General features: G+C 67.0%; 1 protein-coding gene across 1 annotated transcript in view; it reads right to left on the reverse strand.

Annotated features, from left to right (window-relative positions):
* Window positions 1-3,995: 3,995 nt before the first annotated feature.
* Window positions 3,996-25,132, reverse strand: part of ADGRB2 (adhesion G protein-coupled receptor B2) — a 31,561-nt gene continuing 10,424 nt past the window's right edge. Inside the window, 30 exon segments of the mRNA XM_058423557.1 lie at window positions 3,996-4,190; window positions 4,311-4,364; window positions 4,505-4,609; window positions 4,890-4,925; window positions 5,187-5,848; window positions 5,972-6,011; window positions 6,145-6,240; window positions 6,312-6,483; window positions 7,243-7,341; window positions 7,929-8,014; window positions 8,148-8,214; window positions 8,306-8,375; window positions 8,601-8,751; window positions 8,978-9,080; window positions 9,910-10,013; window positions 10,413-10,539; window positions 12,255-12,298; window positions 13,361-13,463; window positions 13,533-13,608; window positions 14,464-14,610; window positions 14,768-14,876; window positions 14,979-15,047; window positions 15,144-15,338; window positions 16,068-16,174; window positions 16,783-16,884; window positions 16,960-17,124; window positions 17,792-17,837; window positions 17,839-17,957; window positions 20,857-21,021; window positions 23,228-23,311. Coding sequence (XP_058279540.1) covers window positions 3,996-4,190; window positions 4,311-4,364; window positions 4,505-4,609; window positions 4,890-4,925; window positions 5,187-5,848; window positions 5,972-6,011; window positions 6,145-6,240; window positions 6,312-6,483; window positions 7,243-7,341; window positions 7,929-8,014; window positions 8,148-8,214; window positions 8,306-8,375; window positions 8,601-8,751; window positions 8,978-9,080; window positions 9,910-10,013; window positions 10,413-10,539; window positions 12,255-12,298; window positions 13,361-13,463; window positions 13,533-13,608; window positions 14,464-14,610; window positions 14,768-14,876; window positions 14,979-15,047; window positions 15,144-15,338; window positions 16,068-16,174; window positions 16,783-16,884; window positions 16,960-17,124; window positions 17,792-17,837; window positions 17,839-17,957; window positions 20,857-21,021; window positions 23,228-23,311 — 3,698 coding nt within the window.

Here is a 25,132-nt window from a genome sequence, read left to right on the forward strand (position 1 = left end):
GGCCGAGCCCGAGGCGCGGGGGCAGCCAGAGCGCTGTGTGACACGGAGCCGCTGTCCCCTGGCTGCGCCTCGGGGTGGCTTGGGGACAGCCTGGCTCGGGGCGAGGTGCCCGGGGTCAGAGCGCTGGGACGGGACCGCTGCCACCAACCCTGCCACTGCCACCATCTCTGCTGCTGCCACCATCCCTGCCACTGCCACCAACCCTGCCACTGCCACCATCTCTGCTGCTGCCACCAACCCTGCCGCTGGCACCATCCCTGCCGCTGCCACCAACCCTGCCACTGCCACCAACCCTGCCGCTGCCACCATCCCTGCCGCTGCCACCAACCCTGCCACTCCCACCAACCCTGCCGCTGCCACCATCCCTGCCGCTGCCACCAACCCTGCCACTGCCACCAACCCTGCCGCTGGCACCAACCCTGCCGCTGCCACCATCCCTGCCGCTGGCACCATCCCTGCAGCTGGCACCAACCCTGCAGCTGCCGCCGCCGCTGCCCCCGTGTCCCCCGCAGCGGCAGCAGCGCCGCTGATTTCCCAGAGCCCTGCCAAGCCCTGGAGGGATCCGGCGCCCATCCCGGCTCCCAGCGCTCCCGCACAGCAGCGTCCAGCCCCGGGACGTGCCAGCCTGGAACGCTGCCCGGCTCTGCTCCATCCTCCCATTCCCAGGCCTGCCAGGCCGCCCTGATCCCCCCAAAAACACAGGCAGGGAAGGAGCCCGGCTCATGGGAGTTAGGGTCTGAGGGGTGCAAAGCATCCTCTGGCTGGGGATGGTGGCACAGGACCCTCAGCTGCCTTTTCTCCCAAATTGCGATGGATCTGCTCGGGCTGCAGCTTTAGGGACGTGTGGATCTCCATAAAGTCGCTAATTAACAACTGCTGGTTAGGCAGAGGCAGTAAATATAAGCTGTCGTGGGCAACCCCAGCGGCTCGGCTCTGCCAGTCCCGGCGACGCGGTGACAACGCTCCCGCGAGGTGCCCGCTGAGGTAATTAATGGTAATTAAAGCAAATGGGAACGCAGACACAGCGAAATTTCCCTCGTTGCTGCGTTCGGGGTGATTGTTCACCCCGAGCTGCTCTTTGGGGTCACCCAGCAGCGATGAGCCCGCAGTGGGTGTGGGTTTGGGGGTTTGTGCGCCCTGTGGGTGCGGGGCACAGCCCCAAAACCGGCCCCACATCCCATCCCAACCCCACAGCCGAGCAGGGATGAAGGGAGGCCTCATCCCATCCCCTCCAGCTCCCAGGATCCTCCATCCATCTGCACAAGCGCTTTGGAGGGATCACGATCGAGGCGCCCTTCCCCGTGCCTCAGTTTCCCTCACTTTCCCAGGGCTGGTTGTCCCCAGCCCAGTGGCACAAAGCGACCCCGACAGCCCCAGGGGTGGCAGCGGCGCGGAAAACTCGGCTCCGTGCAGCCCCTGCTTCCCGTCGCCGTTCCAGCGCACGGGATCGGCGTCTCCAGAGGGAAGAAGAAGCCGGATCCCGCCTCCCCAGAACTCTCGCTTGGAGCGGAGCCCAGCTGGGGGATGGAAAGCAGGATCCTGGAGCCCCTGCCCGCCATCCCAGCATGGAAAAAGCAGAGGCACGCCGCGCTTCCAAGAAACTGCCGCGCCGCCTGCCAAGAAACACGAGCCGGAGCAGAGCCCCGCAATTTTCGGGCTGGAGACAATTTTTCCTCGGGGCCCGGAGCGTCGCCGCGGCGGCTGCGTCACCCTGGGGCTCCCCGCTTCTCACACCGAGCCCAGGCTCCCCCCCTCAAAGGCTCCCCAAATCCAGGGAGCGAGGGTTGGGATGACGCCGTCCGGACCACGCTGGCTCAGAGGCAGCTGCCGGCCTGGATCGAGGCGCAGGAGGGAATTCCTGCGGCGAGGATTTCAGCGGTTCAGCATTAATTTCTGCACCAATCCAGGCATAAATTCTACCCCCCCTCCCTCTCACCCCGCCTAATTCCATCCAGGAAGGAGAGCGCCTGCAGGAATTCTTTCCAGCCTCGCTGCGCCGTTTGTATCCGCGGTGCTAGAACAGCACTTTTGCCTCTTTTTGGTGAAATTTCTTTCCCCGGAGCTCCCGCGGCTGCGCAGCCTCAGAGACGTTTCTCCATCGTTTCCGCCCCCCCAAAACTGCACATTTTTGGCACTGGGGGGACACGGCCTGGCTGCGGTGGGGGCTGCAGATGGAAAGATGGCTCCAGAGCTCTGGGATGTGCTGTGACCCCGCTGTAGCGTCCCGCAGGACTGGCGGCTGTCCCTTGTGTCCCCTGATGCTGGGACGCACCACGAGCCTGTGCCTCTCGCCCGGGCTCCGTTCCCTCGCCCCATCTGGCGTCTCCGTGAGTAATAAGAGCTGCTAATTGCCAACAGATGCCCCAGGAAACCCTGACGCTGCCTCTCACGGCTGTGTTTGGCTGGGAAGGAGAGGAGGGGAGCTGGAGCAGGCCCCGGATCCCCCAAAACTGGAGGCAGGGGGATCCCAGTGCGTGGCGGCTCCCAGAAATCAGAGCCGGAGGATGTGGCTGCCTCTACCAGCAGAATTAGGGACCAGCACGGGGACACCGCAACGAGGGGACGGTGCCCCTGAGCCTCCATGGGGCTGGGAGCCACGGCCGAGCCCCACGGCAGCCCCTGGCTGTGGTACCCCAGCCAAAGTCCTCGTGGCTCGTCCCCGCACAGCCGGATCCCCCTTAGGAGGTGGCAGTGGAATAATTTGGCTCCTTCCACCCGCTCCTCTTGGCTCCCATCGCCACCTTGGAACCCCCACGTGGCTCCTTCCCGTGCCCCAAAGCCGAACCGGGATGAACTGGGTTGTGAAATTGGTGCTTCCATCCTCAGTGGAAGTGCCACGGTGGGGAGGGGGAGAGGCTCCAGCACTCCAAGGGTGACATCCTGTCCCAGTGTCCCCAGCACAGGCACAGTGGGGCTGGGAGCAGCATCTCCTGTCCCATCCCTGTCCCAAACCGGGCAGTGGCCACCGACCCGAGCTGGGCACTGCCCTTTGCCCTTTCCAAGCCTGTCCTGTCCAAGGGAAGCCCTCAGGAAGCTCGGGAAGCTTTTCCCAGAGGGAAGGCACAGCCGTGAGCAGGATCTGCTCCCTCCATGGCACACCCTCGTGGCGGGAGGGTTTTGGTGCCAAAATCTCTCATCCCGGGCGTGCTGAGAGCCACCGAGCAGGGACATCCCGACACAGCTCCTGCTCCGAGCGTTCCCACCCACAGCTGCTGGTCCTGCTGCCCCAGCTCCACCTCCAGATGCTGGGATGCTCCCGGAGCGGTGTCACGGGGCAATGGCCTCCAAAGTCCCTAACTTCCCCACAGATTAATTACTGTATAATTACCGCTCCCGGCTCCCGTGATCGGATGCTCATTTGCAGGATCAGCCCCGCTCGTTGCAGGGGGGATTTTTTTGGGCAGACAGAGCATGGGGGGGGGGGTCCCCACCGGGTGACAGCGACATCCACCCCCCGGCGAAGCACGAGGCGGCGGCCGCGGCCCCACGGCACCACAGAGAGTGAACTTTTATTTCCAACAACGACAGCACCTGCCCCGTGGGGTGGGGACGGTGGGGAGGGCTGGGAGGGGGGGGGGGGGGCGGCCGCGGGGGTCCCGGGGTTTTGGGCGGGGGGGGGGAAGTCCCGGGGGGCGGCCGCTCGCGTGCACACGGTGCACGGCGTGAAGAAACATCCCGGTAGAAAAGAACGAAGGTCTGAGGGGCCTCGACGGCCGGTCCTGCCCCGGGGGGAGGGCGCAGGCGTGAGCGTGGGCGAGCATTTTGGGGTGGGGGGCGAGGGCGCGGGTCCCCTCCACACCCGCGTCCTGGAGAGGGGTTTGGCAGGAGGAGGAACCGCGTGAGGACGAGCTCGGGAGGCTGCTCTCCCAGGACGGGGGGAAAACGGCTCCGGCCGGGCAGGGACCCCCCCCGGCTGCCCCGGAGCGCAGAGCAACCCCGGCGTGTCGGCCGCGGGGCCGCGCACGGGGCGGAGGCGGCGGCCGTGGGCCCGGGGCTCACACCTCCGTCTGGAAGTCGCCGTCGGCCCCGTCCAGGCCGGCGCAGGGGCTGTCCCAGTCTGCCCGGCACAGCTCCAGCCGGTCCCGCTGGGCGCTGGGCAGCGAGCCCAGCGTCATCGCCTTGAACGTGCTCCACGGCTTGGGCGGCGCGGCCGGAGCCTTCGGCCGCTGCTCCTCGGGGCTGGTCACGTCCTGCGGGGTTGAGGGGCGGCTGTGGCCGGCGAGGCCTGGCTCTGTCCCACGGCCCCGGGGCACAGCCGCCTCCAGCCCCCTCCAGGACGGGACAACCCCCAGGAGGGGCTCAGGACTTACGTTGCCCGTGCTCTTGTCCCCGCCGCCCGACGAGACGCTCCACCGTTTTTCTCGCTGCGGAAAAGCCCCAGAGCTCAGCCCCGGCAGCGCCCCTGGGTGCCCCCAATCCCCCCCGGGCTGCCACAGTCCATGCAGGAGGGGGTAGAGGGTTGCAGGGTGCAGACCAGGGCAGGATGGGGCGTCCAGGACCTCACCTTGGAGGAGCCGGTGGACGGAGCCCGGTACCGGTCCAGCGTGTGGAATTTCTGGTTGAGCTCGTGGTAGAGCTCGGAGTGGCGTTTCCGTGTGTGCATCACCTTCTGCGGGGGGCAGAGCAGGGCCTGTGGCCGCGGGCGCTGCCCGCTGTCCCTCGGCACTGTCCCCGTCCCTGTCCCCATCCCTGCCTTCCTGGGGCACCCCAGACTGGCGGCAGAGCCCGCTCCACGCTCGTCATCGGCGTTTTAATCCAGAGCCAACGCTCGTTGCTGCCTGCGCTAAACCCCTCAGAGCTCAGGGGCTGCCAGCGGCGTAAAGGGAGCGGGGACAAACTGGGTCGGACCCCCACGGTGGCACCGGTGACACCTCCAGGGCAGGGCTTACCTCGAAGTCCAGGTCAGAGTACCGCAACCTCTTCCTCTGGCAGGGGGACAGGCAGGAGCAGGGGGAGGAGATGGAGAAGAAAAGGGAAAGGTCTTTGCAGATCCGGGAGCAGGGGGAGCAGGGTTTAGGGGCTCATGCCGGCCCCAATCCACGCCCGGCTGGGGACACGGAGCTCATCCCGCCGAGGGTGGGATGGCCGGGGGTGGGGAGCACGGGGGGAATTCATGCAACTCGCGTCCCGGCGCGCTCGTCCCTCCCCACACGCGTCCCCACGCGGGCTCCAGCCCCCCCGCTCACCTCCAGAGACCCCACTTTCATGGCAGAGCCGGGCACGGTGCGGGGCATGGTGCGGCTGCGCTCCGACAGCTCCGAGGCCAGGATCTGCCTGACCGTGGGATGCTGCTTGAACTGCAGGCCGTAGGGAGCCTTCACCGTGGCGTAGGGCTGGTTCAGGCTCACGTTGACGTGATCCACGGCCACAAAACCGGCGTAGGCGTCGCCCTCGGCCGCCGGGCGCCCCGTCCCGCCGGACGCCGCCTCCTCTGCGCCTCCGCCTCCGAGCGTCCCCTCGTCCCGGGGGAAGGGTTTGAGGCTGCCGGTGCGGCGGGGCAGCATCATGTAATCGCTCTCTCGGGGGGGCTCGGGGGCCCGGATCCAGCCGTACTCCAGGGGCCGCAGGCTGCTCTCCGTGCACAGGTAAACGGGACCCGGCGCCTCCAGGCCCAGCTGCTGCGCCGGCGGCTCGCCCAGCTCGGTCAGACCCGCCACCACGTTGGGCGTCATCTTGGGCACCTGCACCAGGATGCTGGCGGGGGGGATGTTCCCGGGCAGGCTGGAGAAGCCCAGGCCGCCCTCCGAGGTGGTGTTGAGCTTGGGGTCTTCGTCCCCGTCCAGGGAGATGCGGGACAAGGTGCCGGTGATGGTGGCGGGGTTGCAGGTGTTCACCTCTTTGAACAGCACTGCGGGCAGGGAGCGGGGTCACGGCCAGCCCCGAGGGTCCCGCGGAGGGAGGGGGACGCAGGAGGGACCCCCTGGCTCGCGCCGCCCGTCCCTCCCCAGGCGCGGCAGGGAGGAGAGCTCACCTGTCTGACACGCCAGGTCAACGTCCTTTTCAAAGTCTGTCTATAAAAATCCAGAAGGAGGGGAGAGAGCGAGAGAGAGAGGAGAGAAAGAGAGGGAGAGAGAGACGGGGAAATGAAGCACCACGGCCGGCACGGGCAGCGGCGGGGTCTCCGGAGGCGGGGGACCCACTCACCAGGATCTGCACCTGCCCGTTCTTGCAGGAGTCGGGCGAGTTTTCATTCTCCTCGCTCCTGCACCCCCCCATCTGACACTTCACCACGTCCTGGACCTGCGGGGACAGAGCCGGTCACGGCCCCGCGGCCAGGGCTGTCCCCCGGCACCCCTCCGGCGCCGCCCCACCTCTCGGCGCAGGAAGCCGTGCACGGTGATGATGACGAAGCCCTGGACGGAGTTGAAGACGGCGAAGAGGACCTGGAAGAGGATGGAGCGCCGGTCGGTCATGGCGAGCACGGCCGACATCCAGGTCAGCGCCAGCAGAGGCAGGACCACGCAGGAGCTCCACAGCGATGCCCTGGCGCAGGGAGAGAGGGGTCGGGGGTGAGCCCGAGGGGCGCGGCTGCCCCGGGAGAGCCCCCCAACCCGAGCATCGCCCCCCTGCCCCGCGGCAGCCCCCCCGAGCCCTGCCCCGCGCCCCACAAGCACGGCCGGGGCGGTGTGACACAGCTGTCCCCTCCGCCTCGGTGTCCCCAAGCCAGCGCCGGCTGGGAGCTGAGGGCGGAGGGGACCTGCGGGCTCCAGCCCCGCGGGCGTGCGTGTCCCTGTCCCCACACAGCCACGGGGTGCCGGGGGGACGCGGGGCCACCGCCACCCTCCCACGGCCACCAGAGCAGAGGGCAGGGGTTTGGGTTTGTTTTGGGGTTTTTTTCCCCTCATTTTTTTTTTAGCGGCGAATTTTGGGGCCGCCTCTGTTGCGACTAAAACCCCCGAGAGCGGAGGCTTCGGCCGCCTCTGGAGCTCACGCGCCCGGGAAGAGGGTCCCGGGAACAGCCCCGAGCCCGTGCCCCCCAACCCCCGGGCCAGCAGAGCCCCCCCAAAAAAAACCCCAGCGATGAGGTGACGGGCCATGGGAAGCCATGCCATGCAGACGTGCGATGGGACGCGCGCACCCCGCCCCGAGCACACAGCGTCACCCTTTCCTTTCCTTTCCTTTCCTTCCCCTCGTGGGGACCCCCCCGGACCCGGCCCCCCCCCAAAAAAACCCTTCGGGGAGATGCGCAGAGCCCCCTCCCCGCGCTGTGCTCGGGGCGGGGGGCGCGGGACGGGCACTAACATGGCACTGCTGGCGGTGGCGGAGGTCATGGCCGCGCTGGACACCACGCCGCACTTGGTGCATTTCAGCAGCAGGCTGCCGCACGGGGGGGGCTCGGAGCTAGCGGCCCACCACCCCCCCGGCGCCCCGCGGCCAGGACCGGGCCACGCGGGGTGGGGGGGGATGCGGGGAAAAGGGGAGGGGAGGGGGAACGGGGAGCAAGGCGGGACGGCGGGGAGGTGGGATGGACGGGTGGATGGACAGATGGATGGAGGGATGGATGGACGGACACAGGCAAGAAGCGAATGGGAGGAGGAGAAGAAAGAGAGAGAGAGAGAGAGAGAGAGAAAGAGAGCGCCGGGTTAGTCGAGGGCGGCAGCTGTTAATGGAGGGGGGGGGTGGCCAAGCGGCAGGGGAGGGGGCGGGCACGGAGGGGGGGGCTGCGGCCTGCGGGCTCCCCTTCCCCGAGGGAAGGAGCTGGGGCAGGGCGGGGGGCTGCCCCCCAAATTCTGCCCCTGCGGCAGCCCCCGACAAGGGGCTGCGCTCACCCCGGGCTCGGCCCCCGCCGCCCGCTCGACGCGGTGAAACCTGCCCCACCCTCAGCACCCCCACGCCCGGCCCCCCGGCAGGGTGCAGAGGGGCGGGGGGCAGCCCCAGGGACCCCCCCCCTCTCCCCTCTCCCCTCCCGCGGGGCGCAGGGCACTTACCCAGCTCGCTGCTTTTTGGACTTATCTGAAATGCCGTCGCGGGACATGAGCTTGTTGAAGACGATGATGCCCACCAGCATGTTCACCTGCGGGAGGGAGGGAGGGAGGGAGGGAGGGCTCAGGGCTGGCACCGACCCCGCTGCCCGCGGCTGCCACCAGCCCTCCCCACCCCACCCCGGGTGGGTTTTTTGGGGGGGTGGGGCTCCAAAGCTCTCTCACCAGCACGATGACAGCAGCGGGTCCCACGAAGGCGTAGAGCAAACCGCCCTCCAGCGAGAGCCAGCAGCTGCAGGGGACCGTGGGGTGGCGTGTCAGGGGACAGCCCTGCGGCCCCGCCCTGCTCCCAGCCAGCCCCCGTGCCCCCTGGCCCCACGTACTAGCTCGCTGTCCCGTAGCCTTTGGTCCGCGTGAAGCCCACGGAGACGGCGACCACGAGGGCTGGCAACCCTGGAGAGGGGACACCGGGCTGGAGGAGCCGCAGGACGGCGGCGTTGTCCCCGCACCGCCGCGCCACTCCCAGGGCTGGGGACACGGGCGGCTCCTCTGACGGCTCCCCACGGCCCGTGACACCTTGCTCTCCTCCGCCGTGCCTCAGTTTCCCCTGCGATGAGCCTGGGGGGGCAGCAGGGACGGGCGAGGGGTGCCCACCTCCCGCCCACGCCGGGATCTTACCCCATCCCAAGCACAGGAAGCGCTTCCTGACCAGGCGTGTCCGGATCCGGCCGATCACCGCCAGGTAGGACTGCCAGGCCTCGGTCAGCACCCAGCAGAAGGACGAGAGGAAGAAGAAGTGGAGGAAGGCGGCGGTCATGGTGCACACGCCCTGCGGGGTGGGGACGCGGGGACATCAGGGGGGACACGGCAGCAGTTAAACCCCCACGCCCGGCGAGGTTTGTGTCAAAGCCACCGGCGCGGGGGATTTAATCCCGGGATCGAGTTAATCCAAATCCAATCTGCCGCTGGGAGCCAGCAGGGGACGAGGCCAGCGGCCTGGGACCCCGCCGAGGGTGGCGGTGGCAGGGTGGCGGTGGCAGGGTGGTGGCACCCACCTTGCTGAGCATCTGGGACTGGCCCACGAGGATGAGGATGTTGGAAGCCAGGATGGAGACGCAGAAGTTGAGCAGGATGATGGAGCGCTCCGACTTGATGAACCTGCGGCAGGAGCGGCGTGGGGCCGGGGGGCCAGCCTGTCCCTGTCCCTGTCCCTGTCCCTGTCCCCTGTCACCTATCCCCTGTCCCCTGTCTGTGTCCCTGTCCCTGTCCCCTGCCCCATGTCCCTTGTCCTCATCCCTGTCCCTGTCCCTGCCCCTGTCCCCTGTCCCCTTCCCATGTCCCTGTCCCATGTCCCATATCCCTGTCCCATGTCCCTGTCCCTGTCCCATGTTCCTGTCCCTGTCCCTTGCCCCATGTCCCATGTCCCTTGTCCCCATCCCTGTCCCTGTCCCTGCCCCTGTCCCCTTCCCATGTCCCTGTCCCATGTCCCATGTCCCTGTCCCATGTCCCTGTCCCTGTCCCTGTCCCTGTCCCCTGTCTCCTGTCTGTGTCCCTGTCCCATATCCCTGTCCCATATCCCTGTCCCATGTCCCTGTCCCCTGTCCCTGTCCCCTGTCCCCTTCCCATGTCCCTGTCCCTGTCCCTGTCCCATGTCCCTGTCCCTGTCCCTGTCCCCTGTCTCCTGTCTGTGTCCCTGTCCCATATCCCTGTCCCTCTCCCATGTCCCATGTCCCTGTCCCTGTCCCATATCCCTGTCCCATATCCCTGTCCCATGTCCCATGTCCCATGTCCCTGTCCCTTGTCCCCCACTGCCACAGGGTGGGCGCTGTCCTGGGGCATGGGCAGTGCCAGGCATCTTCTCCCAGCCAGCTTTTCCCTTCCCATTGATCCCATCCATGCTGAGCCTTCCCCGGTGCCGTGTCCCCCTTTTGTCACCCCCTCCCCAGGCCCCAGGTGTCCCCCGTGTCCCCGCGTCCCCTCGGGTCACCTCCAGAAGGCCGCGTAGATCACCAGCAGGGTCAGCAGGGCCATGCAGGACACGGCGCAGCCGATCATCAGCGGCACCGACGGCGTCCCCGAGGGGTCCATGGCCTGGGGGGGACACCGGGGGGGGACCGGCTCAGCCCACCCCACCCTCACACTGCTCCCTGCCGGCCCCCTGCCCCCTCTGGGCCCTCCAGAGGGGGTCGGTGACAGTGGTGGCACAGCCAAAGCACCTTCAGCTCTAGGGACCACGGCAGTCCCTGCCCGCACAAACCCACCCTGCTGGGGGTGCTGGGGGGTGCTGGGGGGTGCTGGGGGTGCTGGGACCCTTCCCCTGGCTGCTGGGGGACACTCCCACCCTCCTGCGCCCACCTGGTCCTAGCAGGAAATGCTCCGTGCCCATCCCCACCCTCCCTCAGGACCCCTCTCCACCCAGCCCGGGCTTCATCCCCCACCCACGCCCCGTGTCCCCGGCAGGCCGGTGGCCGTCCCCACCCTGTCCCCTACCAGGTCTTTGGGCAGCTGGGCGAGGACGGCGAAGGTGGCGAGCTGGCGGCACTGGCATTTGGTGTGCGCCGGGAGGGTCTCCAGGGTTTGGCAGCTCTCCGTGTCCCAGTTTCCCAAGCCAGCATCCCTGATTAATGGGAAGAGAGCGAGGGAGAGCAATTTGAAACGATCGAGCACACGGGCAGCCCCTCGCGCCTCTCCAGAGTTAACCCGTTCCTGGCCCTGCCCAAGGAGGGGCACGGAGGGGGCACTGCCGGGGGACCCCCCGAGCTCGGGGCGGGGGTGAAGCCATCCCTGCCCCGGGCGGATCCTGCCGGGAGCGGTGCGGCGGAAAGGCTTCGGGTTCAATCAAACCACCCGGGTTTGGGGCGGGGGGCAAGAAACACCGCGGGGAGGAGCGGGGACAGTGCCAGGAGCAGCCCCAGGAGCCCCCCGGCACCTGTGTCCCCCTCCCCAGGGGTGAGGATTCCCTGTGTCCATGAGGATCGCTCCTTCCATGGGGATCCCCCATTATGGGGACCCCGCTGCTACAGGGACTCCTCTGCCATGGGGACCTGTCCCACCCTTGGGGACCCTTCTGTGGTGGGGACCTCTCCTGTTAGAGGGATCTCTCCACCATGGTCACCCCTCCTTTTATGGGAGCCCCTCCTTTTATGGGCACCCCTCCTTTTATGGGAGCCCCTCCTTTTATAGGCACCCCTCCTTTTATGGGCACCCCTCCTGCCATGGGGACCCCCCCAGTGAGGGAGCAGGCAGCGGGGTGACACCGCCATGCCCAGGGGGAGCAGCCACAGCTCTCAGCACGTCAGGAACACCGGGAACTGGGTCTGTGGGACAGCTGGGGACTGTCCCTGGGGCCGGGCTGGGACCTGCCACGCTCATCACAGCCAGCACCTCCCCACCGCTTTGGGGGACGAGCCGGAACCAGGGACCCCGAGCTGCGGGTACCTGGGCAGGGGGGCTGGCAGTGCCCTCCCCCGGCCCGCAGCGCTGCCCGCCCCCCTCCCTGCCCTACTTTCCCTCATTCCTGCCAGCACTAACAAATCACATCTGGCAGCCTGGCGCGGGCGGCCCCGCGGCTCCGGGGCCACATCGATCCCGCGGGAGCTCGATTCACCCGCACCAGTGGGGCTGGGATACGGGAAGGGATGGTCCTGGCTCCTCATCCCATGTCCTCATCACTGCTCTCCCATGCCTGTTCCTCCGTCCCTGCTCCCACCCTTGTTCCCATCCCTGTTCCCCCTTCCCTGCTCCCATTCCTGCTCTCCCATCCCTTCTCCCATCTCTGCTCCCATCCCTTTTCCTATCTCTGCTCCCATACCTGTTCCCATGCCTGCTCCAATCCCTGTTCCCCCATCCCTGCTCCCATCCCTGCTCCAATCTGGGCTCCCATCCCTGGCCCAATTCCTGCTCCAATCCCTGTTCCAATCCCTGTTCCCATCCCTGTTCCCATCCCAGTTCCCATCCCTGTTCCTATCCCTGTTCCCTGTTTCCTGTTCCCACCCCTGCTCCCATCCCAGTTCCCATCCCAGTTCCCATCCCTGTTCCCATCCCTGTTCCCTGTTCCCTGCTCCCATCCCTTCTCCCATCCTTGTTCCCACATTCCTGTTCCCTGTCCCTTTTCCCATCCCTGTTCTCACCCCTCTTCCCACCCTTGCTCTCATCCCTGTTCCCCCATCCCTGTTCCCTGTCCCTATCCCTGCTCCCACCCCTGCTCTCATCCCTGTCCTTATCCCTGTTCCCATCCCTGTTCCCATCCCTGCTCCCCTCCCTCCCAGCGCTGCCAGCCCCTCCCTGTCCCCAGCGTGTCCCTGTGTCCCCATGCCCCTGCCCCTCACTCACGTCCTCGAGTAGTCCCAGGTGACGCACTGCGGGTGGGACGTGCCCTGCGGGACAGAGGGACAGGTTAGGGCTCCCCCCAGCCCTGTCCCCACCCCATGTGGCCCCTGGGGACATTCCCAGGGCTGGCATGTCCCCACCCTGGGCACGGGGACCGTGCCACAAATTGGGAAGCGCTGGTCCCTGCCCGGCTCTCAGTGCCTGCGGGTGACAGGGACCCACGTGGGGCTGGTGGCACAGCGATGGGACAGGAGGGTGGCACATGGACGGCGTGGGAGGGGAAGGGGACACTCACGGTGGCGGTGAAGGAACCCGGTGATGGCACAGGAGCGCTGATGATGAGGAAGGGCAGCGCCGTGGGAGGGGACACTCACGATGACAACGCGGGACGAGGGACACTTGCGCGGATGACACAGAGGGGGACACTCGCAGTGACGTGGGAAGGGGACACTCAGTGATGACGAGGGACACGAATGCGTTGATGTGGAAAGGAGGACACAGGCTGATGGCGTGGGGAGGGGGACACACACTGGTGACATGGGAGGGGGACACATGTTGATGTCATGGGAGGAGACACACTGGTGGTGTGGGAAGGGACATCCATGGTGACATGGGAGGGGACACTCACAGGTGACATGGGAGGGGGACACTTACGTTGATGTCATGGGAGGAGACACACTGGTGGTGTGAGAAGGGACATCCATGGTGACATGGGAGGGGACATTCACACTGGTGACAGGGGAAGGGACATCCATGGTGACATGGGAGAGGGACACTCACAGGTGACATGGGAGAGGGACACTCACACTGGTGGTGTGGGAAGGGACATCCACGGTGACATGGGAGGGGACACTCACACTGGTGAGATGGGGACATTCCCGATGCCAAAGGAGGGGACACTCACGTTGATGTGGGGACATTCCTGATGCCCAGGGAAGGGACACTCACGCTGGGAGGGGACACTCACACTGGGAGGGGACACTCACACTGGGAGGGGACACTCACGCTGGGAGGGGACACTCACGTTGATGATGTGGGGACATTCCCGATGTCCAGGGAGGGGACACTCACGCTGGGAGGGGACACTCACGCTGGGAGGGGACACTCACGTTGATGATGTGGGACAGCTCCACCAGCACGAGCGGCTCCGCGGGCCGGGTCGGCGGGCGCACCGTCACCGTCAGCACCTTGGAGGTGACGGCCAGGGGACCCCTGCGGGAAGGGACACGGGCTGTGACGGGCCGGGGGACAGCGGGGGACACCGCGGGCGGCGCCACTCACCTGGGCGGGGGCAGGATCAGCCCCAGCGTGCGGTACAGCACCGCCCCGATGACGAAGTGCGACAACTCCTCGGCTTCTGCAGAGAGAGCCACGGGCTGGGTGACGGCGCGGGGGCTGCCAGATGTGCGCCCAGATGTGCGCTGGCACGCCCGCACGGCCCCGGAGAGCACGCCCAGGGACGCAGCTCACGTGTGTGCGCGTGTGAACGGGAGCCAGATGTGAGCCCACATCTGCAGCAGACGTGCACGCCCGTGTGTGCGGGCACGCGCGCCTCCGGATGTGCGCGCTCGTGCCTGCGCGCTCCCAGATGTGCGCGAACGCGCGTGCCCAGGCTCGCACGTGCGTGCACATCCAGGTGTGCGGGAGCGCCTGCATGCTCACACCCGCGTGCACACCTGCAGCGGGCCCAGGTGTGCGCACTCACGGCGTGCACCCCTCCAGATGTGCAGGCTCACACACGCGTGCACTCCCAGATGTGCAGGAGCGCCTGCATGCTCACACCTGTGTGCTCACACCTGCGTGCGCACCTGCAACGGGCCCAGGTGTGCGCACTCACGGCATGGACCCTTCCAGATGTGCAGGCTCACACACGCGTGCACTCCCAGATGTGCAGGAGCACGTGCGTGTTCACACCTGCAGCGCACCCAGGTGTGCGCACTCACAGCATGCACCCCTCCAGATGTGCAGGCTTACACACCTGTGCACCACCCCAGATGTGCAGGAGCGCCTGCATGCTCACACCTGCATGCTCACACCTGCGTGCTCACACCTGCGTGCGCACCTGCAGCGCACCCAGATGTGCGCACTCACGGCATGCACCCCTCCAGATGTGCAGGCCCACACGTGCATGCAATCCCAGATGTGCGGGAACACTCGAGCGTTCACACACAGCCCCCTCCAGATGTGCCCACAGCTGGGCGCCCCTGCTCACCTGCCGAGGCCAGGCTCAGCACCTCCCTGGGGATGAAGAGCTTGTCCTCGGAGCTGCGGGCCCAGTCCTTCATCCCCCGCCGCCCCTTCATGGGGAAGTTGATGTCGCTGGACACGGCGGACACGGGCTCCCGCTGGATGCTGGTCACTGTCAGGGGACACGGCGGGTCACCTCCCGCTCCTCTGTCCCCTCATGAGCGTCCCGGGGGTGACTCTTTTTCAGGCCGGTACCCCCGGCCCTCTGTTTTGTTTTCTCCCAAATTTCCCGCCCAAAACCGGGACACCGCGCCCGCCCCGCCGCTCACCCAGGTTGTCGGTGACAATGAGGGAGCTCTGGAAAGCCTTCAGCGCGTTCCCCACCAGGTGGATGAAATCCTCCACCACCTTCATCAGGTGCACCGAGCCCGGAGAGACCTGCGGGAGACGGGAGCGGCTGCGGAACCGCCGGGGACGCGTCCCCGCCGCGGGGACACCGCCCTCGGCCTGGGGACGTCCCGGCCGCCCCGAGCCGCTCACCTGCTGCGCGTCCTCCCACTTGTCGCGGTTCTCCGCGTCCACCATGAAGCTCACCACCTGGAAGAAGCGCTGCGGGGACGGGGCTCAGCGGGGCTGGGGACGGAGCGACCGGCCGGCCGCCGCCTCCCCCGGGGAGGGGACCCTCGCTGTCCCCCTGCCCGCTACCTGCACGTCCTCGGAGGACGGGATGTAGGTGGCCCTCTTGAAGGTGTCGGTGACGTTGCGCAGGATGTCCACGGAGAAGAGCAGGTCCCCGCTGTAGTAGGTCTTGCGGGCCATGAGCTCCAGCAGGCTCCGCACCACCTGGGACATGCCCTCGCCTGCCAGCACCCGCTGGCCCTTCGCCAGGTGCTCCCGCAGCTGGGACAGGCGGGGGACAGCGGTGTCACCCTGCTGCCGCCACCCCCCAGGCCGTGCTGAGTGTCCCCTGTCGTCCCCGGAGCCCGGGGGACGCTGCTGAGTTAATTGTGTTAATTAAGGCAGCTGCAGGATGAGCAGGATGAGGGTGTCCACAGGGGTCTGGGGACAGCCAGGGTGGTGTGGGGGCATTTGCAGGGGTTTGGGGACATCCGTGGGGTCTGGGGGTCAGCTCCCTATCCCAACAGCCTTTTCCCAACCACATGGGAACACAACCCAAGCACTCCAGCTCTGGGATTGGGATATTATTCCAAGCCCACAGAGGCCTGTGGATGGTCACAGGGGTCAGGGGACATCCAGGGGGGTCTGGGGCCATCCAGGGGGGTCTGGGGCCATCCAGGGGGGTCAGGGGACATCCAGGGGGGTCTGGGGCCATCCTCCCCATCCCAACAGCCTTTTCCCAAGGACATAGGAACAGAACCCGCCTCCAGCTCCGGGATGGGATCCCTACTCCCACCCCACGGGGGCGGTCCAAGGGAACCTTCCCATCCCCAGAACCATTTCTCATGGACACAGCCTGGATGTGATCCCCTTTCCCAGCCCACCCAGGGAGCCCTGCCTCAGTTTCCCCACTCCAGAGAGCTGAGGTGACTCTTGGGGTGCCGGGGATGGGACAGAGCCCCGGGGACAGGGAGAGGGGACAGAAGGGGCCGTGCCAGAGCGGGCACCTACTGAGAGATGCAAGTATCTGTACTCGTGGGAGACGCAGCGGGCGAAGCTGGGCACACCCCAATAGGCCACCCCGTGGGGGCTCAGCAGGCACCGGCGGCTGGCAGTCCCTGTGACGGAGATTTGGGATCGGGGCTGGCACCGGAATGACGTCCTGGCACCCCGATGCCACCCACAGCCCCCTGCGCAGCTCCAGGGGATTTAGGGGTGCGACATCACCCACCACCCTCTGTTCTGCTCCAGCTGACTTGACCCCAATGCCACCCCTGCCCATGGGGTTTAGGGGTGCTCGACCCCAATGCCACCCCTGCCCATGGAGTTTGGGGGTGCTTGACCCCAATGCCACCCCCTGCCCATGGGGTTTAGCGGTGCTCGACCCCAATGCCACCCCCTGCCCATGGGGTTTAGGGGTGCTTGACCCCAATGCCACCCCTGCCCATGGAGTTTAGGGGTGCTTGACCCCAATGCCACCCCCTGCCCATGGGGCTTTGGGGGTGCTTGACCCCAATGCCGCCCCTGCCCATGGGGTTTGGGGGTGCTTGACCCCAATGCCGCCCCTGCCCATGGGGTTTGGGGGTGCCTGTCCCTGGTGTCACCCCTCACCCCTGTCCTGCTCCTGGTGGCTCAACCCCAATGCCACCCTCTGCTCCCGGGGTTTGGGGGTGCTGGACCCCGATACCCCCCACCACCCCCTGCCCTACTCCAGCCCTGGGGTCACCTGTGGCATTGGGGGGACATTTGTTGTAGATGATCTCCCCGGCAGCCGTCTTCTTCCAGGTCATCAGCATCACGTACTCGTCCTTGCACATCTCGTGGTAGGCTGGCGGGGGGAAGCGGGGGATCAGCACTGCCCAGGTGTGGGGTGGGGGGCTCCGGGGTGAGGGGTACCCCGTACCTGGGCACTTCTTCTCGTTGCAGGTCTTCACCTCCTCGCCGGTGCCCTCGCAGGGGTAGCCCTGCATGCCCGTGCCCTCGCACATGCGGAAGCGCCGCTGCCAGCCGGTGTCGCAGGTCTTGGAGCAGAGGCTCCAGTGGTTCCAAGGACCCCACTTGCTGTCTGCTGTGGGGATGGGGACGCTGTGGGACGCCCGGCCCCCCTCACGGAGAGTGGCACCCGCGGGGACCGGGACAGGAGCAGGGATAGGGCCGGGGCGCCATCGACACCGCCCCACGCGCCGTGAGCCGAAATCCCGCGGGGCGTGAAATCCACGGATCAGTCACTCAAATCTCTTTAGGGCATCCTGCTGCAGATGCCCGTCCTGCTGCAGACGCCCGTCCTGCTGCAGACGCCCCTCATTCCCTGTCACCATCCACGGGCGCCACGGCACGGCCACCGCCTCCCTCCGCGGCTGCCGCTGATGCCGCGGCCTCTCCCACGCGGCTCGAGGGACAGGATGAGGACCCCGCGGTCCATCCTCGGCCCGGCGTCCCCCCACGCCCAGTGCCGTCCCCCAGCCCCGCGTGCGCACGCGACGGCTCCCTCGCGCTTTCGCGCCCAAAGCGCGGCGGGACCCGCCGCCGCCTGGCACCGACGGGTCCCCAGCGCGACCCGGGGACGAGGGCGGCAAGGACAGTGCCAGCCTCCTCCAGGCCGAGACGCGCCCGGTGACCCCCGGCGTCGCCCTCGGGGAGCCCCGCAGCGGAGGGGGCTGCCAGCGCTCCGGGCGTCACCGGCGGTGACACCGCGGCCGTCCCCCCGCTCCCCCCCTCAGCGCGCGGGGCCTTACTGGGACAGGCGGGGTTGGAGCACTCCCGGGCGTCGGCGTGGGCCCCCCCGGCACTCGGCCCAGCCGTGGGCCGAGACGCTGCACTTGCGCGTCCGCTGCTGGGTGCCGTTGGCGCAGGTGACGGAGCAGCGGCTCCAGGCGCCCCACTCCAGCCACTGCCCTTCCACTGCGGGGACAAGGAGAGCGGCGTCAGCTCCCGCCGGACAGCGGCCGCCCGGGCTCGCTGGGCAACGGGTCCCACCTACGGGTGTGCCGGCTCGTCCTGCGCCCGGCCGGACGGGCAGCGCTGGGAGTGGGGACTGGCCGCCGCGCCGGCTGCGACGCGAGGGATGCGCTCGGGGCGGGGAGCCGGGTGGTGCTGGCACCAAAGCGAGCATTTCTGGCCTCCCTGGCATCGCTTCCAGTCAAATCCGGCATCGCTGGCATTGCTTCCCAACAAATCCAGCATCCCTGGTATCAATTCTGGGCAAATCCAGCATCCCTGGCATCGCTTCCAATCAAATCCAGCATCACTGATACCGCTTCCCAACAAATCCAGCATCTCTGGCACGGCTTCCATCCAAAGCCGGAATCACTGGTATCAATTCTGGCCAAATCCAGCATCCCTGGCATTGCTTCCAATCAAATCCAGCATCCCTGGCACGGCTTCCATCCAAAGCCGGAATCACTGGTATCAATTCTGTCCAAATCCAGCATCCCTGGCATTGCTTCCAATCAAATCCAGCATCTCTGATACCGCTTCCCAACAAATCCAGCATCCTTGGTATCAATTCTGTCCAAATTCAGTGTTCCTGGCATTGCTTCCAATCAAATCAAGAATTCCTGTCATCGGTCCTGCCAAATCCAGCATGCCTGGCGTTGCTTTTGACCGAATCCAGCATCCCCAGCATCGCTTCCAACCAAACCCAGCATCTCTGGCATTGCTTCCAATCAAACCTAGAATCCCTGGTATCAAATCTGTCCAAAACCAGCATCCCTGGGATTGCTTTTGACCAAATCCAGAATCCCTGGCATCGGTCCTGCCAAATCCAGCATCCCTGGAATCCTTCCAACCAAACCCAGCACCTCTGCACTGCTTCCGATCAAACCCAGAATCCCTGGTATCAATTCTGGACAAACCCAGCATCCCTGACATAATTTCCGACCAAATCCGGCATCCCTGGCATCATCCCCACGGGACTGCCGTGGCCAAAGCTGCGTGCCACGGGTGCCACGTCCCTGCCAGGAGCAGCTCCCGCGCTCCCCCCTGCTCTGACCTCGCTGCCAGCTGCCCCACGTCACACGTGGGGTCCCCGTGGGGACACCGTCCAAGACACGGCACCTCTGCACCACAGAGACCCCACAGCCGCCGCCACGGCCGCTCCTGGCACGCAGGAGGAAGGGACAGAGGTGGCACCGCCACCTCTGCGCAGACAGACCTGGCAGCTGGCCTTCTTTGTCCCCTCCCTGAACCCCACAATGTCCCAGTGCCAGACACAGCGGTTGGGTGGGGAAGGGTCTCAGGCTGGACCCCTGCCCGTGCTGGTGTCTCGAGACCCCCAGCAGCACCGATTTTCCACTCGGATTTCCAGCGGGGACGGGATGGGGCACCCAGCGCCGCAGCACCCCTGCGTTGAGGTGCCACCCGTCCCTGGCAGCGCCAGGAGCGTGGCCCTGGCGCTCTCCTGGCATTCCCGGCGGGAAGAAGGAAGCGTGGGGAGAGGGAGGTACTGACCCGGGCAGATCGCGATATTGCAGGGCTTGGCCTGCAGCTCGGGGCCCTCGCAGGCCTTCCCTCCGCGCCGCGAGGCCGCGCAGCGCCGCGTCCTGGTCCTGGCCCCTCGCCCGCAGGTCACCGAGCACAGGCTCCACGGGGACCACTCCTCCCACGCGCCGGGAACTGCAACACAGCACAGCCCAGGGCTCCAGCTGCCTCCTCCTCCTCCTCCTCCTCCTCCTGGCACCCAGGGGTCCCGGCGTGGCAGACCCCTCGTGCCCTGCCCAGGGCTCAGCCGGGCACGGCTCTCAGCGCTGCCCGCCCTGTGATCGCCCCAAATCCCTGAGCTGGCACCGGCGCCGCGCTGCTCCAGCCTCTCCTTTTGGGGTCCCGGCACTGGCGGCGCACGTCCCCCCCAAAGCCACACGCGGGTCACCCCAATCCACGTCAGCACACGGAGCACGATCCGCCCCTCGCATCCGCGGGAACTCAGCGCTCCCAGGAGAGGGTCAGGGACCATCCCAAGGGATGCTCCTCCTTGAGCTCCGATGTCCTCGGAGTGCCAGGACAGGGCTGCGCTCCCCGGTACGGAGGAGAGCGGACGCTGCCTGCCCTGGAGGTGGAAATCCCTCGAAACGCCCCAGGTTTGGACAGGGCAGAGCGGCTGCCACTGCGGCACCCCGAGGTCCCTCCGACTCCCGTGTCCCACATGAGACGCATGGACACCACCGCGGACAGACAGATCCTCATCACCCTGCCTGTCGAGGCTCTGAGCAGCTCGGCCAGGGGGATGCCAGGCTCCAAATCCCCCGGGCTCCAGCACAAAACCTCGGGGACATCCAGGAGGAGCTCACAGTTTGCCAGAAGAGAGGATGGAAAGGAGCTCCCGAGGCAAATCCCCAGCAGCAGCAGAGATGACGGGGCTCAGGGTGCTGGGCACCCATCCCAGACCTCTCCCCTGTGGCACCTGGGACCCCACACCCGCACAATGCCAGTGCTATCATTCAATTCCGGGAGCCTTTCCCAAGGCCTCGGGTCAAACGCAGTGTTTTCTTGGGGGTCAGTGCCCTTCAGCAAAGTCTAAACCTCTCGGCGCCCAGGGTTCCAACACCTCCCCTGCGGTTTTCCAAGATGGGCTCCAGAGGATGGAGGCATTCCAACAGCACCCGGAGCATCCCGGTGCAGGGCGGGCACCACCACAACCACACCAAGACACCCTCCTCATCCACCACAGCACCGCGAGGAGACCCCAGAGACGCCTCGGCAACGCGTTCCCTCCGTCCCCCCGCTCCCGCTCAGCCCTGCGGGGGCCGGCAGCGCAGCCCCGCGGTGTCCCCGGTGTCCCCGGTGTCCCCGGTGTCCCCCGTACCTGGGCAGGTGGCGGTGTTGTTGCAGGCGCGGGTCTCCCGGAGCAGCCCGCTGCACAGCGTCCCGTAGGGAGAGGAGACGCAGGAGCGCGTCCGCACCTGGGAGCCCTGGCCGCACGTCAGGGAGCACACGCTCCACTGCGACCACTCCTCCGCCGCGGGGTCCCCTGCGGGAGACACGGAGCCTGAGAGCCGGCGGGGGACAGGGGACAGCCACCAGGGCGGGGGGTGGGTGACACCGGGGAGGATCAGGGGGTGTGGGTGGCAGGGGAGGCACGGAGGGTGGCAGGGAGGTGAGACCTCACTGGGCTGGGCACCAGATGGAGATGGAGAAGGGATTGGGGCATGGGATGGCAGCTGGGGTGAGGGACAGGATCCATCCCGGGAGGTGCTGGCAGCGCGGGCAGGGTGAGCAGCACAGACACGGTGGGTAGGGTGAGCAGCACGGGCTGGGTGAGCAGGGTGGGCAGACGAGCAAGGCGGGCAGCACGGGCAGCACAGGCAGGGTGTGCGGGGTGAGTAGGGTGGGCAGTGAACAGCAGGGACAGGGTGGGCAGGATTGGCAGTGGGCAGCACGGGCAGCACGGACAGGGTGGACAGCGGGCAGCACGAGCTGGGTGAGCAGCACGGGCAGCACGGGCAGGGTGGGTAGGGTGAGCAGGGTGGGCAGTGAGCAGCATGGACAGTGTGGTCAGGATGGACAGTGGACAGGGTGGGCAGCACGGACAGGGTGGACAGCGGGCAGCACGAGCTGGGTGAGCAGCACGGGCAGCACAGGCAGGGTGGCCAGGGTGAGCAGGGTGAGCAGGGTAGACAGTGAACAGCATGGACAGTGTAGTCGGGATGGACAGTGGACAGGGTGGGCATCACGGACAGGGTGGACAGCGGGCAGCAGGGACAGGGTGGTCAGGGTGAGCGGTATTGGCAGTGGGCAGCACAGGCAGGGTGTGCGGGGTGAGTAGGGTGGGCAGTGAGCAGCGTGGACAGTGTGGTCAGGATGGACTCTGGACAGGGTGAGCAGCACGGACAGAGTGGGCAGTGGGCAGCACAGGCAGGGTGGGCAGGGTGAGCAGCACGGGCAGGGTGTGCAGGATGAGCAAGGTGGGCAGCACAGGAAGCACAGGCAGGGTGGCCAGGGTGAGTGGGGTGAGCAGGGTGGGCAATGAGCAGCATGGACAGTGTAGTCGGGATGGACAGTGGACAGGGTGGGCATCACAGACAGGGTGGGCTGTGGGCAGCAGGGACAGGGTGGACAGCGGGCAGCAGGGACAGGGTGGGCAGGGTGAGCAGCACAGGCAGGGTGGGCAGGGTGGGCAGGGTGAGTAGGGTGGGCAGTGAGCAGCGTGGACAGTGTGGACAGGGTGGACATTGGGCAGGGTGGTCAGCACGGACAGGGTGGGCAGAACAGGCAGCATGGACAGGGTGGACAGTGGGCAGCAGGGACAGGGTGGACAGTGGGCAGCACGGACAGGGTGGGCAGGATGGACAGTGGACAGAGTGGGCAGCACGAGCTGGGTGAGCAGCACAGGCAGCACGGACTGGGTGAGCAGCACGGGCAGCACAGACAGGGTGGGCAGTGGGCAGCACAGGCAGCACGGGCAGGGTGAGCAGCACGGGCAGGGTGAGCATCACGGGCAGCACGGGCAGCACGGGCAGCACGGGCAGCCCCTCCCACGGCTCCCTCTCCCCACGCCGTCACACTGTGACATTTACAACAACCGGCTCTTATTAAGGTTGATGATGTCTCTGAGGCTCTTGGACAGCCCAGCAGCAGAGCCCATCTGTTTAAATTAAACAGGGATATATGGGGGAGCGCTCCAAAGGGGACCATTTGTCCTGGAGACAGGCAGGGCACGGGCCCCGTGTCACCTGCGGCGGTGACAACGCGCTGGGGTTGCTCTGTGTCACGCAGGGACCCCGAGACAGGACAGGGGCACCCCTGGGGTCACCCAGGAGCTCCCAGTGGGGCAGAACCCCCGTGAGCAGCCGAGTGTGGCCGGGAATTCTGCACGCCAGGCACACGGAGCGGAGCCGGGGCCCATCCATCTCCCGCTCGCCTCCGAGCCCTCCGACCATAAATCAGGGAGGCTGGAGAGGGGGGGGAACAGCACGCTCAAATTACCCAGATGGATTTGCCAAATAAATACATTTGAACGAAACAATTAATGGATTTTTTTTTTCCTTTTTTTTTTTTTTTTTTTTTTGCTTTACAACCCTCGGAGGAAAGTGCAGAGGGGAAAAAAAAATATATAAATGGAGCAAATTAGGGCAGTCCGTCGAGCAGGAAGATGAAGGGAGCCGCTCCATCTCCGTCACCCCTGCTCAGGTGCACAAGCCCGGTGTCACCAGTGTCCCCCTGCCCGTTCCTGGTACCTGTCTGGGCCATGTAGACCCCGGGTTCATCCGCTGACCGTGGCCACTGGGTCTTCACCTTCTGGTTCTCCTCGACCGCATTGCCTGGGAGAGAGAAATGCCCAAATGAGAGCGGGCAGGGGACAGGGATGGGGACAGCGATGGGGACAGGCCAGTCCAGGACGTTTCATGGGGATACTGGGATGTCTGGCCCCATGCTGAGCACCCACGGCAGCCCTGAGAGCAAGACCCGGTCGAGCATCACTGAGCACACCCCCCCAAAGGTGTCACAGCTCCCCCAAAAAGCATCACAGGGGTGGCAGCTGGAGCCCAGCCCGGGGTGTCCCCAGTGTGCCGGGCAGAGGTGCTCTCCCGTCCCCACTTATCAGCTCGCCGCAGCGAGGTGGCACGAATTTATGGCTCGGCTCACCAAAAATAACAAGTGATCCATCAAGAGCACTTGGCGTGAAATTAACCGGCACGTGCGGGGCTCGGCGGGGGACGCAGGCGCGGGGGGACGCCTCCCTCCGCCACCTCCCTGTCCTCTCGTCCCCAAATCTGTGCCCCGGAGTTCCCGTGGATCCGTCCCCGCTGTCCCTGCCGGATGCGCCTTAGAGGACACACGGCACCATCGGTGCCACCCCGGGGGTGTCACCCCCGAAAATGCCGTGGTGTCGCCGCTGCTGTGACAGCCAGGAGAGCAGCCGGGGATGGCACAGGCACAGCCATGTCCCCAAGGGATGGAGGGGAGGTGGCACGGGGACACCTGGCACTGGCAGGGTGCTTGGGGCACACGGCGGCTCCCACTGGGGACACCCAGCCCCAGGCAGGGAGCACAGCCTGCGCTGGCACTGGCCCTGCTGTCAAAAAGCCCCAAATCTCCCGAGTTTTGCCTTAAGTCAGGGTAACCCTTCACAGCTCCCCGCTGGCACCCTCAGATCCATCCCACTCCGGGGCACGGAATTCCCGGTGGCACGGGAGACACAGAGGGGAGCCGGGGACACTGCGGGGACACCCCGGAGGGGGTCCGTGGGGCTGAATTCCCCACAGGGCCACCCCCGCCCCGGGAGCGCCACGGCAGAGTTACGCACGGCACGGCGAGAGCCCGGGGAGAGCCATAAATCCCGAGGATATACGAGGGCGTTCTCTCCGGCTGTGTTCGACAGAGACACCAAATTCAATTTCTTTGGGAGAGCACTAAATCCTCGGCTGTCACCGCCGGGAGGCTGCGGCCAACCCCGGCACCGCACCCGGCCCCGCCCGGGGGTCCCCCAGCACCCCAGCACGGCGCAGCCGGCGGGTGCAAGGCCAGGAGGCGATTTTGGGGACGCCAGGGGCGTTCCTTTGGGGATCCCAAGGCTGGCGGTGGCCTCTTCCAAGCAGCACCTCACAGGGATGGATTTGGGGCGAGGGAAACCCAAAATTGGATCCGCTTGGCCTCGGCGCAGCGGGGTCACACCCAGAGGCCGTCGGAAAGAGGGGCGTCACCCCTTTGGGGGGGGGGGGTCTTTAGAGGGGCTGAACGCGCCCAAAGCCACCCCGCAAAGCCCCAACCCCGCCGCGCTCTGCTCCCACGCGCCTCCCAGCGCGCCCGCGGGTCCCCCCGGGAGAGCCTCCCGCGGCGGGGATGACGCGGGCGCCGGGGACCCCGGGGTCAGCGCGGTGGGGAGGCTCTGGGCGGGCGCCAGCCCCACGTCGCTGCGGCGGAGGAGCCGCTGAGATCAGCGCTGGGCGCCCGCCAAGCCTCGGCTCACAGGCGCCATTCAGCCCCCCGGCCCCGCGCGCCGCCGTCCCCCTGAAAGGGGGCCATTCTCCACCCCGGGGGGCCGGGGGGAGGCCAGGTGGGAGCCTGGGACCCCCCCCTCGCCGCATGAAGGGCGCTCTGTGCCGCGGCTCGGCGCGGCGACACCCGGGGGGGACGGCGGC

This window comes from Hirundo rustica, chromosome 25, assembly GCF_015227805.2.
Source record: "Hirundo rustica isolate bHirRus1 chromosome 25, bHirRus1.pri.v3, whole genome shotgun sequence".
NCBI lineage: Eukaryota > Metazoa > Chordata > Aves > Passeriformes > Hirundinidae > Hirundo > Hirundo rustica.